The sequence below is a fragment of the Coturnix japonica genome, chromosome 7 (assembly GCF_054131305.1).
Source record: "Coturnix japonica strain WE chromosome 7, WE-NBRP24, whole genome shotgun sequence".
Classification (NCBI taxonomy): Eukaryota; Metazoa; Chordata; class Aves; order Galliformes; family Phasianidae; genus Coturnix; species Coturnix japonica.
In genome coordinates, this window is record NC_140669.1 from 5,991,981 (window position 1) to 6,011,710 (window position 19,730).

Here is a 19,730-nt window from a genome sequence, read left to right on the forward strand (position 1 = left end):
CAGAGACCCGAACCAGATGAAGGGGTTGAAAGTTCAAACAGTGAAACAGGCATATAACCAGTTCCATCTTCAAACAATTAAACAAGTCAGAACACAATTATTTTTACACAAGTTGAGAAATGTAAGTCAGAAAAGTAAGAATTACTGGAACAGTTCTTTGTGTATTTCCTAAGTGCATATTGTTAAGTCTCAAGGTTCAAACACCAGAGAGCTTATTTGCTAAAATGTCAAGTCCAAGGTCAGCCAAAACCCAGTGGTGTGTTCACAGTGCATAACTGAGCCTGAAGCAAGCGTAAGATACTTAAGAAGCATGGAAAAAAAATCTTCATTTTTGAATAGGATCAAGATTAGACCGTGCTTAGAAGGCAGGTCTTAAGAGATCTCAAAAACTGGCCAAGAGATGCTTTATCAGTAGGCAAATAATCAGATAATTCCCTGGGCTGAAAAAAATCTGGAAGGAGAGAGAATATGCAAAGGAAGTATTATATAACCTTGCAACACTTCTGTGTTCCCTGAATGTGTGTTTATGAACTTCTTGTAAGGCACTCACCTCAAATACCTGTACAAACAATATACTGGCATGTACACAGATAGTACCTGTTTGCATATATACATATATATGTATGTGTGTATATTTGCACAAGGAATGAAAAAAGCACCTCTGTAAAGACCAGTATTTATCTATGTCACTGATCATTTCCTCCCTGTAATCCATAAAAACTCTTTAAAAATTCTTTTTCTTTACTAATGCCTAACAAAGAATTTCCTGCTCTTTGAATAGGAATGTCCAGAATTAACAACATGAAGTATTTGTGCACTATAAGCAGTCAAGCAGAAAAGTACAGGGGTACAAAAGAAATTAGCAAGTAAGACCACAGGAAGAAAAAGTCGTGTTGGTTTTGTGTAACCAAATATTACTAGACGATGATGCTTAATGGTACTGTAACACCCGACTAGTTCATATAGCAGCTGCAGAGATCTGAAAAAAAGTGAAGCTGATCACTGAACTGAAGTGCCTGGCTTATTTCAACCGCATTAAGGACAGTCCTGTTGCGTTCTGGCAGCTGCAAAGGCAAGTTTTAATTGATAGATAAGCTCACAGTGCTGCTGCAAATGTGAAGGACAAGAAAAAACACTAAGTTTTTGAATGCACTGAGCAGGTTAGAGAGAAAAGGCGAGAAGGACCTTTTCCTTTTTCCCCCATGTTTCTTCTCACTTCAAAAATGAAATGTTCATCCAAAGCATGTCGCTAAATCTGAAGAGCAGAAAAAGAATCAGAAGGAAATGAAATGCAATACTGCCAGCAGCAAAACACTGATCTTTGCTCAAAATAAAAACATTCCTTAGATGTGTAGTTTTTCCTCTCTGACTTTGCTCCATTTTATTCTTCCCACTTCATCCAACACGAAATACAGTGGGGAAATCACACGTCGCATGCAGCTATAAAGGGGAAAGCTTTGTACGAGCAGCATTGGTTATGTACTTTCCCAATAAAAACTAAAGTGTAAACATCTCCCACTTACAATTCTTCAAAACTTGCTATGCAGGCAGTAGACACTTAAGAATGCACACCCTGTCAAGGGGCATTAGCAACAAACCACATAAATTCATCTTTCAACATGAAAATGGTTTTAAAGCAACTTCAGTGCACTGTAACACAACTTTTTGCTTTTTTACAGCAATCATTATACAATTGTTAAGCTACAATCTGATAATCTGATTTTCTCATTCAAGTCAAATTCAGACTTCTCTCATGTCACTATGCAAAACTAGAATTTAAAATGAATCTCATCTCTTTTCTTTCTATGATTGAGGGCAGAAGTATTGGAACAGGAAGCTGCAGGAATAACAAAAAAACCCAGGCCTACAGCAACTAAGGAGATGTGAAGGGCTTCAAGTATTCCCTTTTAATTGAAATGCTCTGTAATTAAATCCAATTTTAACAATGGAAAGCATTGTGTATTTTACTCAGATTTTATTCTATATCACTTAGTTGGATGGAGGTCTCTCTCTCTTCATTCCTTAGTGCTGCTAGAAATCCCAGATAAAAGCTCTAACCACTGTCTACAAACAATCAGAACCGGGCAAGTGTTATCCCTGATAGTTTGTCTACAAGGAAAATCTTGAGAAATGCAGTGAAACTCTTCACAGTCTCCTATTTGTAATCTTCAACCCACTTATGTCTGATTTATTTATCAGAAGGAAGTAAACAAGAAGACATTTCTTACAGTCTCTGCAGCACACATCCTTCTTGACCTCCAGAAAGGCATATCTACATTTCCCCACTGCAAAGCAGTACTAAAGCCATTGGTCTCTAGCCACAGGCTCGTATATTTTTCATACATTTCTCTGTATCCATCAGTGCTGATAGAACAGGGGGTCACTATGTTCCTCTTTCCACCACTTACCATTTTCATATCAGAATTTAACCCCATTGAATGATGTGGCAAGATGGAACACTGCCTGCAAGCAATCTGCAACTCTCTTTAGCTACAATAACATTGTTAGTTTATCTGTTTAAGCAGATGGTCTGAACTAGACTCACCACCTCTAGTCATGCAGCAGAGCTGGGAATTGGAAGATTTCTAGCAAAGATGAAGTGATAATTAAATTGGGATCTTTCTTCCACAGGCTTAGCTGGATGCAAAGAAGGAGCCGCAACCATGGCTATATGATGGCATGTTAGTATTTCTGGTCTTACTCCCAGGGAAAAAGAAAAAAACCTGACAATATGGTCTCCCTGGTTCACTTTCAATCCATTTGGTTTAAAATGAAGAAAGCATTTTGCTACTAATATTCCAAAAAAAGCCTTTCAATCTGGGAATCAGAACACTCTGCCTTTCACACTGTGCTTCTCTAATGACTGACTAGAACCAACAGTGACACACAGTGGAGATTGCACTTTTTGTTAATTGGCTTAATTCAGTATAAAGACAAGTAGCAAGACAAATAGATTAATCTAGTTCAGTACAACCATGGCAGCAGATGAAAAGAGTGCTGAACAAGGAAAATGAAGGAAATGAGAAATAAGCAAATTACACAGATACAAGATTAGTTCAAGCCTATTGATGACAAGAATTGGATTTTATCACTGCAAATAAGACATCCCATGTTGTCACCAATTCAAACCCTGTCTTCAGTGATTGCACTTCACGTCCCAATGTGAACATGATTATATTTACAATTTGCAAGTTACAGTTATGATGTGCTTGGTGTAGCACCCTACCAGAAAGAAGTTTAATATGGCCAAAAATTATGTCCTACATATTTGGCGAAACAAGGCAGGCAATACTAATTGAAATGGAGAGATGAGTTGGAAAGTAGCATTTCTAAAAAAATGACTCAAGGATCTTGAATTATAATTAATGTGAACAAGAGTTCCTAATGGTGAAGAGGATGTGTATAATAATGCATAAAATATTGCTTTTTTCTTTCCGTGATAGTAAATGCCCCACATGCCCTTTGATAACATTCACATTTCTAGAGGAATGTGATCAACCTTGAAAAGGTTCAGAGAAAACAGATGTGTGAGAACACTTAAGGCTTAGAAACCTCAGAGCTCTCAGTGGCTCAGTACATACACATAGGCTTTTTAAAACAACTATGGGTTTCTTTAACCTCAACAACCTATATAATGAGTAAATAGGAGCAATACCATCAGTCCAGTAGTAAAGCCAACAACTGCTACTAAGACTGGAAATTACAGTCTACAAATTTGTACTAGAACAACAATAAATCAAAGTCATAAAGGAGAAGTCAATTAAGAAATTAATCAGATGTAGTAAGGTTTCCATTTTGTGGCTATTTGAAACTTATTATAGGATGTTCTTTTCCAAAAAGCCATGTCCTTGCCTTAATCAGCTCATGAGTATCCTGTATGTCACATAGAATCTCAGACTAGACAATCACAAGTCTCCCCTCTGGGCAGATAATCTATTAATATATACTTCTGAATTAATGAAGACTGAATACACTGAGAAAGACATATATGTCAGTGAAAAGAAACCCATCACTAGTGACTAGCTGAATATCTCATTCCTTAAATCCAACTAGTACTCAACAGGTTGTTGATACACAGTGCAGATCAGGTCAGGAAGCATAGACAATTATTACATGCATCTGAGAGTCTGATAATGAGACCAGAAACTGAAAGTACAAGAGCTTCAGCCACAAGAGACTTTGAATTTAAGGATCCAGCTCTGCACTAGTGCTTTGTAGGCAAAGCAGACTGCAAACGGGGATGAGATAAAAAAGAATAACTGTCATAGTATTTCTATGATACTAAGTAAAATTTCCTTTTAAAACACAGATTACATGGTTTACGGCAATAAACCCTTATATAAACCTGAAGGATTACAACTGATTGCGCAGCTAATATACATAATTTTCTTAGCACAAGAGCTAAGAAGCATTCAGCTTTACCTTTTTTCTACTAAACATCCTGGCAACATTCTTCCGTTATATCTTAAGTTTCTGTTTTATCTAACAGTTATCAGACTGAATGTTAATTCTATGGGTCAGAAAACTGCACAAGGCTGATATTCTCATGCCAAGCAAGAGAAAAGGAAGGAAAATGTGAGAAACAGGTGTGCCCTCTCTGTTCTGTCATTTGGTCCTATGTACAGCACAATCTGTACCCATCAGTTCCATTTGCAATTGACAAGACTTAAAATATGAGTTCTTTTTAAGCAGCCCAGTATATGATACTTGGAGAAAATATGACCAGATCTCAATGTTGTTATTCTGCAGTACTCCTCTACAAATGGGAGAGATGTTGCAGTAACACTAAAGTAAACACTAAAGAAACATAAATCTGGTTTTACACAAAAATAAACTGAGGTTTTACACTTCTAGAGCCTTCAGTGAAATAGTCATTCCAGTTCAAAATACAGCACATGTCTGGTTGTTGATATATGAAAATAAATCATTGAAAGAGACATTTGTATACGACAATGATTAAGGCTTACAAAGCCTCTTGGAGCCTTTAATTTCCCATTGCTTGTAACAGCTACTGTATCTTCCAAAATTATTGTGATATTAAGTCAATTTAAAAAAAATCATTAATTCATCAGTAGAGTATGTATAAATAACAGTGTATCTATCTTAACCTAGACATATACAAGTTTCTTCATCAGCAAGACTCTGTTCAATTCTTTAAATGCTTATTTTCAGAAAAAGAACAGTTTCATAGAAAAGGAATACCTCTAAGTTGAGAGTTATGTCTTATTATATTGATCAAAATAAATCTGTTCAGGGAAATGACTGTGGAAAACTCACCTTCCAGAAATTATCTACTTTGCCATAAACGAGAGATTGATTCTGCCTCTTGATGTCATTAATGTGTTTAATGTCACTGGAATTCAAATGTTGCTCTACCACAAATCCAAGGAAGCTGTTATCTGGAGTATGAGCTGTAAGAAATAGAGCATATTTAGAATCTCTTTAAGTATTAGTTAATGTTACACAAGCATTCATGTTGTCAAGAAAACAGGCATAAGGAACATAGTATTCAACAAAGCATTTCACATTCTCACTGAGAGATACATTTGATCACCTTACTTTTGCGAATTGTTCTTATTAATTTTATGTCCTGCACACATCTACTGAAGAAAGCAGCTATTTTCTGGCTCATTTCCTGAAATAAAAATTCTGCAGCTGGACCAAGGCCAATGAGACTGACTTCTTTTGCGTGCTCAGCTTTATTTTATTGTTAGAGATATAAGAACCAGAAGGAATCCAGGCTGATAATCCCAAAGATGCAATACCAGCGATTTGAAGGAACACTGGATTTAAGCTTGTTAACAAAGCAGTATGTTGCTCAGCATGATAAATTTTAATAAATTACTTGGGCTCACCTCCTATATTGAAAGAGCCAACACTCATCCTATACTAAATATTAGCCTACAAAGTCACACCAAGCAAATGAGAATACAAATTTCACTGCTTAATTCACTCAAATATAAAATATTGAATTATCAAAACTGTTGTGTCAGTTGTAAAGGATACACGATTTACTCTTAATTTTCTATATGACTTTTAGCTTTCTTTGGTCTTTTTTCAGCAATGACCCCCAGCAGTCCTGGGCACTGTTCTCATCCTATGAAGGTAAAGAATTGTAGGTTCATAACAGCTAAGTTGATGGGTTGTTTTTGTTTTTGTTTGTGGGTGGTGGTGGTGCTGGTGATGCTTTTGATTGTTGGTTTGTTAAAAAGGTGTTCAGTTGCAGAGATGGACTACAAAATTCAAATCATCTGGTAAGAATTCAACACTACTGTACAAAAACTACTGCAATATGTTGGTTTTCTGCATGGATTTAAAAAGTGGCAGAGCCTTACCCACCTGCATAGAAGTATAACTGCAATAATACCTAGGATCTCTATAAGTCTCACCTTTTTCTATTAATTCAATCTAACAACCTACAACTTGTAAGCACATTTTGAACAGTCTAAAAAAGAAGACAGCCCCCAGGCACATGTGACATATGCAATGTTAAACTCACAGTCCAAGTTCCACAAAAAAATTTCTAGTGCCATTATAAAGTTTTACTTTTTGATTGCTGAAAATCAGCCAATGGGGTAACATAACAGAACAGAGAAACTATACACAGTGTACAATTCCCTCTGTTGTTATATTTAGTCCTTCAAATGACAACTCATTTTCTACCGAAAATGCCTCAGCAACAGCTAGGCACTTACTTAAGCCCAAGGACTTTTTAGCATTTAGCAAAGTAAATGACACCTGGCAAAAATGCCTGAAAAAGAATTTTTTTCTGTCCTTTCATGTTTTTGGATAAGAGACTGCATTTGAAGGAAAAGAAAGGCAGAACGCATTCAAAAGAAAAACCTTTGTTGAAGTTAGCACTTAAAACTGGTGGAATTCAGTGACTTAAATATCGTTGACAGGAAGCACTCGGATATTTAAGCAAGATCATGCAGTTTTAAAAGTATTAATGGTGTTACTTTGCATAACAGAATTGAAAGAAAAAAAATAAGAATGGGGAAAAAAAAGCACCTTCACCCTTCTGGAAAGCTCAGTGAACAGCCAAGCATGGTAATATACCACAGGTTTGAACACAGCTTGCTTGTTGCTCAGTAATAATTTTCTGCCCTTATAATCAGAATTCTCAAAACATAATAGAGTCTGGGAATTTTGGGAAGACATCCAGAATTCTGATCCAGCATAAAATCTTTACTGATGCATGATATGTTAGCAGCATCTTTATTGGGTTATGACTGAAAGTGCAATCTCTGCATGACAGAACAAAATACAAAAATAAACTTAAATATGGCAAAATACGTTGACTCTTCGGCACCTGGTACCAAGAAAATAAAAGCTAAATCCTTGACCAATCTATAATACTGTAATCACTCATTTGCTTGCAATCTCTTTGCCAGTTTTTATGCAAAGAAAAAATAGCAGTTTTTTCTAGTATTAAAACCCAGAAACGCTTACTTACTGAAATTTCAATACAGTCACACTTCACTGAAAAACTGATTATGAAGTGATCTGTTGCAAAGAATAGAATATAACAGTAGTCTTTGTTGCCTTACATAACAGAGATCTTTCCTGGGGAGATGTACTTCTACACCTCTTGGAGTGGGTCTGAGGAAGAGCACACAGCTGTACCACAAGTATTCACACAAATTCTTTCCTCAACTGCACCATCACCCTTGGTGCTCTCTTAAGCAGGATCTCACAGTCAGATTTCCTAATAGTCAAACTACTCAAATGCTGCACGTTTGAGCTCTTGGCTCTTTTTCCATGTATGATATAAACCAAAAAATATTAGCAAACTGTGTGGATATGGAACAAGTTCTGCTCATTAAAGCCCATCCACTCTCAGCCACTCCCAAGCCACATTTCCCCACCACGCCTTTTGTTAGTTGGAACGCCTCTTCAAAGAATTTAACAAGACAACTGAATTCAAAAGCATGTCAGCTAGACAGCAGCGTGCACGCTTCTGCTATGAAGAGCAGAAAAGTCTAAAAGATGTGCCTAAGTCATCTAATTAGAAAGAACAGTACGTGCCCTGGCTGTAGCCTCAGGGACCATCACCAAACTTTGGAAGTCAGGCTGATCACTACCCAGGGCTCCTTTTTAATCCTGGGCTGAGAAGCTCCAGCACGTAACAGCACATGCTTTCCTCTTTCCTAAGCCTCACATACCCTCAAGCTAGCTGGTAATGGTGAATCCTTTTGCCCCTTTCAGAGACAACAAACTTAAATTGCTGCTATAGCATCCAAAAGAATGATCTTTTGACTCATGAACTGAGTACCATTAAATCAAGTCTCATGCTAGAGTAGGTCAGGTAATCATTTAGACTGATAAAATTTATAAAGAATTCATAAGGAATTGTGCAGCTCAGTTGTCGCATTTCTGCCATTTTCTCCATACAACTGCATCAACAGTACAGCTTATAACAGTGCAAAAATAATTCACTGAAGCTTGGATGAAAAGCCAGCCACCACTTTCCACAGGTACCCTGAGAAGAAAGTTCCCTATTCTTATTCATATTGATCTATATTTTTCCCATGTGTGAAAGTATGGTAGAAAATTTAAACTTACTATTCTGACTTTTTACCTGCAATATATTAAACCACAGAATTGTCTTAAATAATTCAAACATCCACCTCATTGACAGCACTCCGTTATTAAGCTCCAAATTCTTCACAAAGCCAGGAATACTTACGGAACATTGTATAGAACTGCTGGGGATTAAGGTTCCACTTCCCCCATGGTGTTTTGTGGCCTTTAGACTGAGCGTAATGGGCATGATTAAATTCTGGTTCAGTTCCAAAGGAATCCAGAACTCTTAGCATACACCTATGACAAAAAGATTTTCTGTAAGTACATGTGCATATACATATATAAATATATATATAAACATGTGTGCATATACACGGATAATTATAACTAAGAGGCGTTTTGTTTGTATTTGCAACTGTGAATTATATATAAACTGAATGTACATTTCAGGTTCAAACATTTCTGGTACGTTCACAAAGACATTAGAATCAGCAAGTTCAAGGATAACTCAGACATTCAAAGAACAACCCTGGAGCTTGTTTTGGGTTTTTTTGTTCTAACAAAATGAAGTCACACTTGAACATCTAAGTAGAGCTTATGGGAATGCAACTGTGGTCACTTACAATCCTGAGGCTCTGAAGTAGAATTTAGGCAGAAGAAGAGAGGATTCTTCATCTATTTTCTAATGCTCTAATGGACAAGTACAAAACCAGTGCTAAGGGCTATGTGCCAAGGTTAGACTTGTACTTTGTCTTTAGACAACTGTATTTTAGTCTCCAGATTCTGACTTCTGGGTCAATTAAACCTACCAGGGAAACACTGAAGACAGCCTAATTTGCGGAAGACTTGCAGTCTGACATAAAGTTTTATAAACAAATGACCTGACTGAGACTTCTGAAGAAGTAATACAGAAGTCTTCAACAACTGGTCTACAACTGAAAGAAATCTCAGCATCAGATCACTAGAAGTCTAGATGAGAGATTTATACTCAGTTCTTTACTGACATTCCTATTAATTCCTTGAGCAAAAATTAATCCAATTACAAGTTGCTTTATAAGAAAGAAAGAAAGAAAGAAAGAAAGAAAGAAAGAAAGAAAGAAAGAAAGAAAGAAAGAAAGAAAGAAAGAAAGAAAGAAAGAAAGAAAGAAAGAAAGAAAGAAAGAAAGAAAGAAAGAAAGAAAGAAAGAAAGAAAGAAAGAAAGAAAGAAAGAAAGAAAGAAAGAAAGAAAGAAAGAAAAAAGTCCACAGGACTTCAAAGGCAGAAAAAAAAAATCTTAATATGAAGAAAAGCCCCCCAACATAACAGCAACTTATACACTGCCATATGGAAAGACACTGATGCATACAAGAGTACAAATGGAGCCAATTTACTTTGTTTTTAAATCTTCACAGAGATCTTTCAAGCAAAAAGAAAGTCAAAATATACAACAATTCACCAAACAACAAAGCTGACAGATCAGTTTCCTTGCAGTGTTTTATGTCAACTGTTCTCAATGAAAATATTTTACAACAGTAGCAATTATCTCTGCATTATACAAAATACTCCAGCACGACCAAAAAAAACTGCTGCACTGATGACTCACAGAGTAATAAAAGGCCTCTTATTTCTTGGCAAGCCTTGAAACAGAATTCTTACCAAACACACAGCAAATGGACAGGTACACGAGTGCACAGCAAGGACAAAGGGAGAGAGAGCTACTGAAAAACTGCAACACGATTGGAGTTTGTCTAGCCATACATGTAAGGAGCAAGGCACTGCAAGCAATCAACTCAAAGTGCTTTGTTTCCTACCTTCTTCCTGTATTCAGATGTAAGATTTACAAGCACTAATACATAGTGATAAGGTATAACTACGCTCAACACAAAGAAGAATTCCGAAGTAGTAGTATGAGAACTTCAGTGCAATGGATAATAAGGTCAACAAGGAAGCAGAGAAAACAAAATCAGTATTTACAGTGTTAGGGTATGAAGGGAATCAGAAAGACAAGACAAAGATCACAGCAGAAACAATTGATGTCAGACTGATTAAACTTCTCAGTGGCATGATTGGTTGACTCACAGCAGATTAAAAAACAAACTGCCACATATCTCCTCTTTAAAAATACTAAGCTGAACCACTTTTTAGATTTCACAAAGGTAATGCCGGAAATACTGAGACCTGGTGTATTTTATAGTGTATTTGCAACCTAATGAAGCTAGGCAGTATTTAAAATGAAGTACGACATTTCTCTCTCACCTAAAAACTGGAAAGGAAGGGGTACATCACTATCAGAGAATAGAGCATTGTTTTGTGACACACTGGTGTAACACCACAGAGTATTTTACAGTGACTGTGCCAGAAAGCACTTTTCCCATCTACAAAGACTTCTACAAACCATAGAGAAGTTCCAAACAGGGGATCAGTGGGTAGCAAACAGAAATATTGACATTAACATCTTCTTTCTTCTGACACTGATGTAAACACATTTTGGAGTTAAAATTAAAGTAACAAAATAAATAAATAAATAAATAAACAAACAAACAAACAAACAAACAAACAAATAAATAAATAAATAAAGAACCAGAACTGTCACCCTATTTAAGCTTAGCATTTTTCTGTAAGCATTGGACATACACACAATCTTAACTAAGCTGCCCCAGTGGAAGTATTTATACACATTCATGCACATTCTTCTCACATCTGAGGTTATATTTTTACTGTTTTGACTTGCGGAATCTTTGTCCTGCTTCTTTGTCTATATGAGCAGCACCATTCCAGCAGTACCCATCGCTGTCAGCAACCAATGCTTCTGCCAATATAAAATATTAAGTGAAGGTCATGCATATGCCAGTGGCTGCAGACAGACAGCAGATATTTTCCTGGGAGCAATCTGGTCACAACCCAATCAGTTCAGGTATGGAAGCTCTGTAGGTGCACTGAGCCCAGGTACAGCAAAGTGCCATCATGATACATGGGCTCCAGAGTATACAGGCTCATGGCCAACCAGTACAGATTGAGAGCAGCTCATGGCTGCATTCACAGAGATTGCTGTTGGCGTATTAACTTTCAGGCCACTCAGTAAATTATTTCAGAATGCAAAAACTTAGTCAAGAAATATTCCTCTTCAACCAGATGTATTCTAGAAAACATGTAAACAGCAGGAATGTTGCTCATTTTTCAGGGTACTTGTCATGTTAATTCATTTCAAGAATAAAGGCAGTTCAATTTTGGGCATATGGAGTGAGTCACAGCTAGAGAGGCTGCAGCAAAATGAAAAAAATACCAGACTCATCTGTGCTGTAATGGAGGAAGCAGGTGATAAGCGTTGAGCTACCCTCCTCAAACCGTAATAAAATACTAATTTTTATGTTACTTCCTTGCACATAAACAGCATTTAAATATCCAGACTTGAAAACAAAAAAGCACAGCATGTCTAGGCACCCCTCTGCTTAAACATAACATGCACTCAGAAAATGAGATCTCTTGATATATTCATGCTAATTACAGCACCATTATACCACAGATAAAACACATACTACCGAGAGTTGTTGGTGCTACAGGCCTCAAAAGCACAAAGCACTATTTCAGTTGCTCAGAAACATCTCTCAGAGCAGGTCATTCTTTTGAGCTAGTAGCTCTAGGAATCTAACTTCAGATTGCCAAAACCTTCTTCAGGGCTCAATCTCTCACAAAGATTATACACAGTACTTTTATGGAAGGACAGAAGGCAGAAATTAATTCCTACCTGAAGTGAATAACAAACATGCATTTATTTATAGTTGAGTCTGATCTGCACAAAACAGACTGAGCTGACCAGCACATGACTCCTGAAAAACTGTGACACCTTGAAAGAAATTCTGCCTCATAAGGGAATAATTTCTGCTGTCATTATATACTAATAAGTGAAGAAGCAAAGAATGTAAAGAACAAGGACTTTAAGGCAGCTACATCTATGGTAATGTTTACTTTACAGGAGTGAACTTAACACGAGCATGTAAATATGGTCTTTTATACCAGACTTGTCCCCTTAACTTGAAAAATATTATTATTACAAACTTTATGAGGTGACATACAATGCTGAAAGAAAAAGTTTGCAAGAGAATTCTTAAAAAGGAGATAGCTTGCTTGAAACTGAATTAAATTCACCTGCTCTGATCAATTCTAGTAGTCTCCGCTAGATTCTAGACCCTGTCTTGTACACTGACCTTGGAGAATAACACCAAGTCACTACAGACATCTTAAACATATGAAAATCTGAATTACAAAGGAGCGACCCAAACACATGGATAATTTATTTTTTAAAAGCCAACTGAAGGAAGTGCAATATAGTAATATTCTAGAGGCAAGTAGAGAAAGAGAGGAAATAATTTATTCTCCAGAACTATCATAGAATCATAGAATTACCCAGGTTGGAAAAGATCTTGAAGATCATCAAGTCCAACCACAGCCTAATCAGTACCCTAACTTTAAAAACCCTACACTAAATCATATCCAAACAGCTCTTAAACACAACCAGGGAAGGCGATTCAACCACCTCCCTGGGGAGCCTATTCCAGTAGCTAACTACCCTTTCTGTAAAGAAGTTCTTCCTAATATGGGGGAATAAGCAGAAACATGAAGCAATGGGATAAAGAAAGACACTTAAGTATAGCTGTATGAAAGAATGGCTGCAGAATGGCTTGAATGGCTGGCAAAAAAAAATCACTCAAGAAGGATAAATATAGGTGATTTGTTTTTCAGCAGCATTATAAACTAGATGACCTACTATTCAATCCTCTGATACTCAGTGCTGCAGAAGAACAATTGATTTAATTATCGTCTTCAAAGCCATCTAAAAAACTCATATGCTACTAAGGTATTTATTTATAATTAAATTTCATTCCACTCTGCTTAAACAGAGAATTCAGTCATTACCACATACTAGGAATCAATGAAAAACAGACTGGCTGCTTAAGACTTAATGATTCATGAAACACACAACAAAAACTGAAGAGCTAATGTGATAATCTCAATGTCATGGCATATCTTCATATCTTTGCTAGAGAATATGCCATATAGGAAATTAAAAAAAAAAAAAAAAAGACAGGGAAGAAACATTTTCAATTTATGCTCATGGTTTTATATCCTGACCACAATACTGTAATATTACCATCTAGTAATAATCACATCTGGCAGACAGACAACCAACTGTAGCTCAGTGGAAAATGGGATTAGCTTTATTAGCAGAGTCCTGGAAACCAGAATATCCATTTACTGCTCTGCTTCAAAGAGATTAGGAGTAATCTAATCTGTAGTGTTGATCACAGTACTCTCCTTTAATATTACGCTGAAAAGATATAAGGCTCTAGCAAATCCTGAGGCAGAAAGAAAACAATTCTTCCTTCAGAGAACACCTTTCAATAGCATTTATCATGTAGGATTTACTGGACTTCATGGATCACAAAAACAGCTAATTCAACTAGAAACTGAAAAAGTAGTAAAAGTAGTACTGAGGTCAGTAGTTTAGAATTGGTTTTATTTCATGCTGACATAATACGAGAGTAACACAAATGAAACTTACTGATTTCAAGTTACTAACAGAAATAAATGTGGTTCTGTAACTGCAGACAATAAGAAGACTATACTAAGTAATTTCTTTTGACCACCATCTTCCATTCCCAAAGCAAATAGATTACAAAACAACAGTAAGTATTAATACTAGCAGGTTTATTCCTTAGATCTACCCCTGAAGAAAATTTTCTCCTTAACATTTTTAGGTATGAGACAAAGTACTACACTGTTGTTGAGCAATAAAATCTGAATAGACAAATCTTCACAATCATCAATCCAGTATGGCTACAAACACTAACAAGGAAAACATGCTTGAGTTATGCCAACCAAAGAACAAAATTCAATAATCTTTTAGTCATTATGGAACAAAAGTTGAAGGTGTTGGTATAAAGAGAGGGTAAGAAAAGATGATTTCTCTTCAACATAATATAATTCACAAAGACGAAAAATGTTTAGGTCTACTACAAGTACTACAGACATGCTCGGGAGAAGTGGCAAAGGGGGTATGCAGTTCATTTCATGTCCAATTCATGTACTCACTCTAGTATTTTGACATGTTATTCAATAGCAGTTCCTTAACAAAGCAGTTAAGAGGTCAAATATCTATTATACTTACTGATAATGCACCCATGATGGGCCAAGTGTTTTCTTAAACTGAGTGAGTCCCACTATATCAATGTAGATGAGTTCTACAACTTTATCTCCCTGGGTAGGGCAGCCAGATCTGTTACCTACAACTTTCTTCATAATTCTAAACAAAAAAAAAGAAGGAACATGGAAAAGTATTACTTTCGGAACTATTTTGATTTCATGCTATTTTATTATTTACATAACTCACCTTTCCAAAATAAGCCAGTCTTTTCCTTTACAAATCAGTAGCTATGTAAGTGCCTAAGATCCTCAATATTCATTTTCATTCAATGAAAAGCTATAAAAAGGTGCATGTTCTCAAGCTTAAAATAGTTTAATTATGCTTAAGGCTGTCTGCCTGATGCACAGCAAATGAAAGATGAGCGAGGCAGCAATTTGACCTAACATAAGTAATAAACTACATAAAAAATATTGTAAAGTATTAAAACCTTTATTTTAAAAATCAGATACTGATTGAATGATAGTATAAACTGAAGAAGAGGACACAGAATTAGGTTAAAACTTCTTACTGCAGCTGGTTAAAGCACCTGGGATGTTAAAGAATAAGCTGCTTAGTTTGAATTTTACAACACTCATTTATGAAGTCTCGAGAGTCTGAATCTACAATGAAAACACATTATCTTTTTCACAGCACATATATTTAACTCATGAAAACAATCTTCTCTGTTTAGTGAATTATCACTTTCATTCTATCCTCCAAGAAATTATATGCTCTCCCAATAGAAGCTTCAAGAGTTTACAGCTTCCTTTTTTTTTTCCCCTTTGTATTCCCATTTCAAAATTGAAAGTAATCTCCTTACTCCTTGAGCTCTGCCAGTGAAGCCGAAATCCTGATATCATGGCCCAGTAAGTAGAGAGATGTAATTAAATCACTCCACTGGACTAATTCACCAAGTGGGCCACCACTAAATGCATTCTCAGCAATCTTGAATCCAGACTCTTTTGTCAAAAGCCCGAGATGAACGAGAATCTGGAAAGAAAAGTTGTATGTTACTTATTGACACTAAACATGCAGGTAGCACACTTCACAGCATTTTCTCCTTCTCTTTAATTCCAACCATCTACAAACAGAAAAAAAAAACCAACAAAAACCAAACACAAAGAAACATGAAGTCAAATCAAAAGCCAACAATCAACAACAACAATCCAACACCTCCACCTTAATCAGAAACCTTGTAAATAACTTAATTTATAATTTATATTTAGTAACTGTAAGAATGATACCATATTACTTGCATTATTGTGGGCCAAAATCAGTAATAACATTCCAAATTTGGTATATTCACAAAATGATTTGTATTCTGATACACTTATGCAACAGGACAGTTTAGTTCAGGAAGGGTATGTTGTTGTGAACAAGCCATTAAAAACTAGGAAGGACTTCATAAGAGTGGCACTGGAGGAGAGTTTTCTCTGCAGCTCCTTGAAATTTGTGTTTAACTTCCAAAGTTCAGTTCAGTTCCAAATACTTCAACACTTCACTATGTCTTTGTTATTTGAGTGTTGGTACACATAGTGCCAAGCATAAAGCCCCCCGGACATCAAAACACTTCTCCCTCACTCTTTAATGTAACATTCATAAAAACATTTTGTTCTAACCCAGAACTGGACAAATTAAGGTGAAATCATCACGCATTTTGCAGAGCAACCTTAAAGGGCTTTTAAAAGCACAGAATAAGCACTAGAACATCCCATCAAAGCTGCCTGAACAAGACAGTACTGTTTCTTTTTATATCTTCTGAGATGCTATATGTCTTTACTAAGCAGGCTGGATTGCTGCTTGAAATCAGCAAAGCTTGGCAGACTCTGGTATGTAACAAACCTGAGAGACTCAACATGGAGTCTATATTTTATGCAGGGACTGTGAATCTTAAACAAGGAGCCAACCTGTGGTCAGGTAGGCTTCAAATGTAGTAGGATCACGACTGCCTCTCAGGGTTGGCTCCAGGAAGCATAATGAAGGAAGGGAAACTATTTTGTTTACAACTGTTGGCTTTACCTTTACTAGTTGTAAATAAAAAATAAAAATTAAGAGTGAAAACAGAACAGAAATTCTGGTTTCAAGAGTATCATAGACTGATCATACACCAGACTCACTAGAGGTCAAAACAGATCCAATCAAAAGTTGTGATCAACTCAAAGTCTCCTCCAATCCAAAACAAAGACATCATTTAAAATTCTGTACAACAGTAGTTTTCTGCATGTATCTAAAACATTCCTGTGTAGCCAGTTTCTGTTAAATTCACAGTTCCTCCTCTTTAGAACCTTCCATATAGTTTCTCTTTAAGTGAAGATTAAACGGATGAGAAATTTTTTTCAAAGGCTACATTATTAAACGTTTATAAAACTATGTGTAAACCCCCAGTGTAAAAATAATTTAAAACAATAAAATACCCTTTGAAAAGGAATAGATGTGAGCCTTTTAGACATATTTCATCCTTCTACACCAAAGTCACTTTTGGAAAAGCAGTTTTAAAGAAGGCTAAATGATTGCAAGTGTCAGGAGTGGAAAATGTTTTAACTTACCTTCTTTCGTTTTCTATTCTCCAAATTTTGTTTTTCTGCAAGCGATTTAATTGCTTCAATCCAGGTATCAGCCATCCGTCGGATACGTAACGTCATCCACCTGAATTCCTCATGCCTTGACATCATTTTGTAGAGAGGATCAAAGTTGATACGAATTTCAGCCTTCATAAAAACATTTAAAAAAAACATACAAAAACCCATTAATGTTATTCTTCAAACTGTGTTCCTCCCAGAAGTGATGAAAAGCACCAAATGTAAATTCTAAGCTTTAGATTACTTGTTGTTAAAATGCAAAGCAATGTTAGAAAAAAGATATATTAATAATGTTAAAGCAACACTGAGATATTAGTTCAAATACTTAAGATACCTCTATTTAAATAGACATTTCTAAGCCATATAAAATAGTTATTTTACTTAGTAGTACTTAGTTGCCCTAGAATGTATTTGTAGCATTTCAGAGTGTATTTATTTCCACATGACAAGACTTGGTTTTGTTCCCGTGTTTGCAAAATGCATCTTTAAAACAAAATACTAATTCAGGAAGTTACACTTAAGATTTAGATATATTATGGACCTTCGAAATGCAAGGCAGTATCTGAAAATATCATTAAAGCACAACCTTTACTACAGTAATACTTTAAAAGGAAATATTAGTTTTCAAGCTAAATTGCTAAATCAATCTAAAACCAATTAGTTTTTAGACTACATGTCAGCCTATATCTACTTCTTATAACCAATGGTCACATGCAGCTCAGCAATTATTTTAAAATACTTAAGTGCTATACAATTAAACTAAAAGAGTGTAAAAATTCAAGAATATAAAAGGTTGTTTCTAATGGAAAGAAATCAAAACGTTACAAAACTGAAATTGACCCAAGGCTCTTCTGCTATAGAGTTGTTATATATAAAGCTCAGTTTTATGGGACAACAAAAATGGACAGTTTCATATATGGGTAAAGGAGCAATTGTGGGATGTGACAATATGATCACATAAAACAGAAAACTCGTGAAGAGTCCACTAGAGTTGTATCTTAATCTGTGTACAGTGCTTCATAACCTAAAGTAAATAAATGTTTTTAGTGAAAATCTATAACCAAGACTGCAGAAAGTTGAAGAAAGTACATGATGAGCTACAGGTTCTACATGTAGAAAGTATACAATGCAGCTAAAGGTTCTTCCCTTCAGCTTTGTGGAACTGAGGAATAGCAATGGTAAATTCTAGTCTCATTAGCATTTACATGGAGCAGGATTCCAGAACCTTTTGCAGGAGCAACAATACTAAACTGTTGTTATGTTTTAATGTTTTTCTTACCACTGTTTTTTGATCAGTTTCTTCATTAGGATTTTTTGCTCTCCAAGGTAAACGAGGACACCAATTTTCAACCTGTAAAACAATGAAATGAAAATAAATAATTCTATTCTACTTTCAGCTCATTTATCCAACTCTGACTGCCTTTATATCACACCTTTCTGCATTTCGAATAAGACATCAGCTGATCAGTAAGTCTCTGCAATGTAAACCTGCCTTTTGCAATATGGCTTTCAAAATGGCTCTCTGCAATTCATCACTTTTTACCTTGCAACAACCAAAAGCAGCACTTAGACGTTAGATCATAACAATAAATACATGAGAGAAAACTCAAGTCAGAGATCAGTTGTTAAATGCTCTAAATGAGGTCTCTCTGAACAGCACCTAAATGCTCTCAAAAAGCACTAAGTTTTCTATGCTTCTAGAGCTTTAACATTTTGCCATCTTCCTAGCATATGTTTATAAAAAAAAAAGATTGATAAAAAACAAGGAACAATGCTCTGCCTTGCAGTAGTAGGCAAAATTTTAAAAGGATGAATTAAAAATATTCCTAATTGTTAAGTAAGAATAACACAAGTATTAACAGCTATAATTCTGATGCGAACAAGCAATGCAAATGCAGTACTTCTAACAGCTCTTCTGAAAATAAAAACCACCTCTATGACAACCAGTAGGTAGGAAAAAACCAGAAAGTTAAAGAAAGTCACCAAAAGTGCCTGTGCTATCTCGACAAACGTCACTTGTCCTATGAAATGTACATTATCCACATGAAATGATTTGTCCCTTTACTTCTGTGAAGAAAGAACGTCACTGTTGGAAACAAACCCACGAGAGCAAAACATAAGCATAACTTTATTGTTAAATGGGAAAAACAAAATATGCCAGCTAGAATACCCCATCACAAATGGTTAAATTCACAACTTGCAGAGAATCAGAAATCAGCGTTGTTCTTAAGGGGCCCTCCAGTCACAGACCTGTCAAAACACCATTTTAGCTTAATCGTGCTGCAATAAGCCTGAAGTATTAAAGATTAAGGGCTTAAGATTGTACCGAATGATTGCCTAGAAGAGCAATTACATGAAAATAATAAATTAACAGGCATCATAACCTCATTAAAAGGAAGAAATGTAGCAAGGTTAAGTTCCTTGGACAAATTATATAAAAGCCTTAATTTGAACGTTACAACTT

General features: G+C 35.8%; 1 protein-coding gene across 4 annotated transcripts in view; it reads right to left on the reverse strand.

Annotated features, from left to right (window-relative positions):
* The window catches only part of MGAT5 (alpha-1,6-mannosylglycoprotein 6-beta-N-acetylglucosaminyltransferase), a 108,876-nt gene that overhangs the window by 26,561 nt on the left and 62,585 nt on the right, over nucleotides 1-19,730 (reverse strand). For all 4 annotated transcript variants that reach the window (XM_015868886.3, XM_085552196.1, XM_085552198.1 and 1 more), the window contains 6 exons: nucleotides 18,546-18,617; nucleotides 17,234-17,395; nucleotides 15,508-15,677; nucleotides 14,673-14,807; nucleotides 8,690-8,823; nucleotides 5,278-5,411 (listed from right to left, as the gene is read on the reverse strand). In XM_015868886.3, coding sequence (XP_015724372.1) covers nucleotides 5,278-5,411; nucleotides 8,690-8,823; nucleotides 14,673-14,807; nucleotides 15,508-15,677; nucleotides 17,234-17,395; nucleotides 18,546-18,617 — 807 coding nt within the window. The remainder of the gene's footprint in view (nucleotides 1-5,277; nucleotides 5,412-8,689; nucleotides 8,824-14,672; nucleotides 14,808-15,507; nucleotides 15,678-17,233; nucleotides 17,396-18,545; nucleotides 18,618-19,730) is intronic.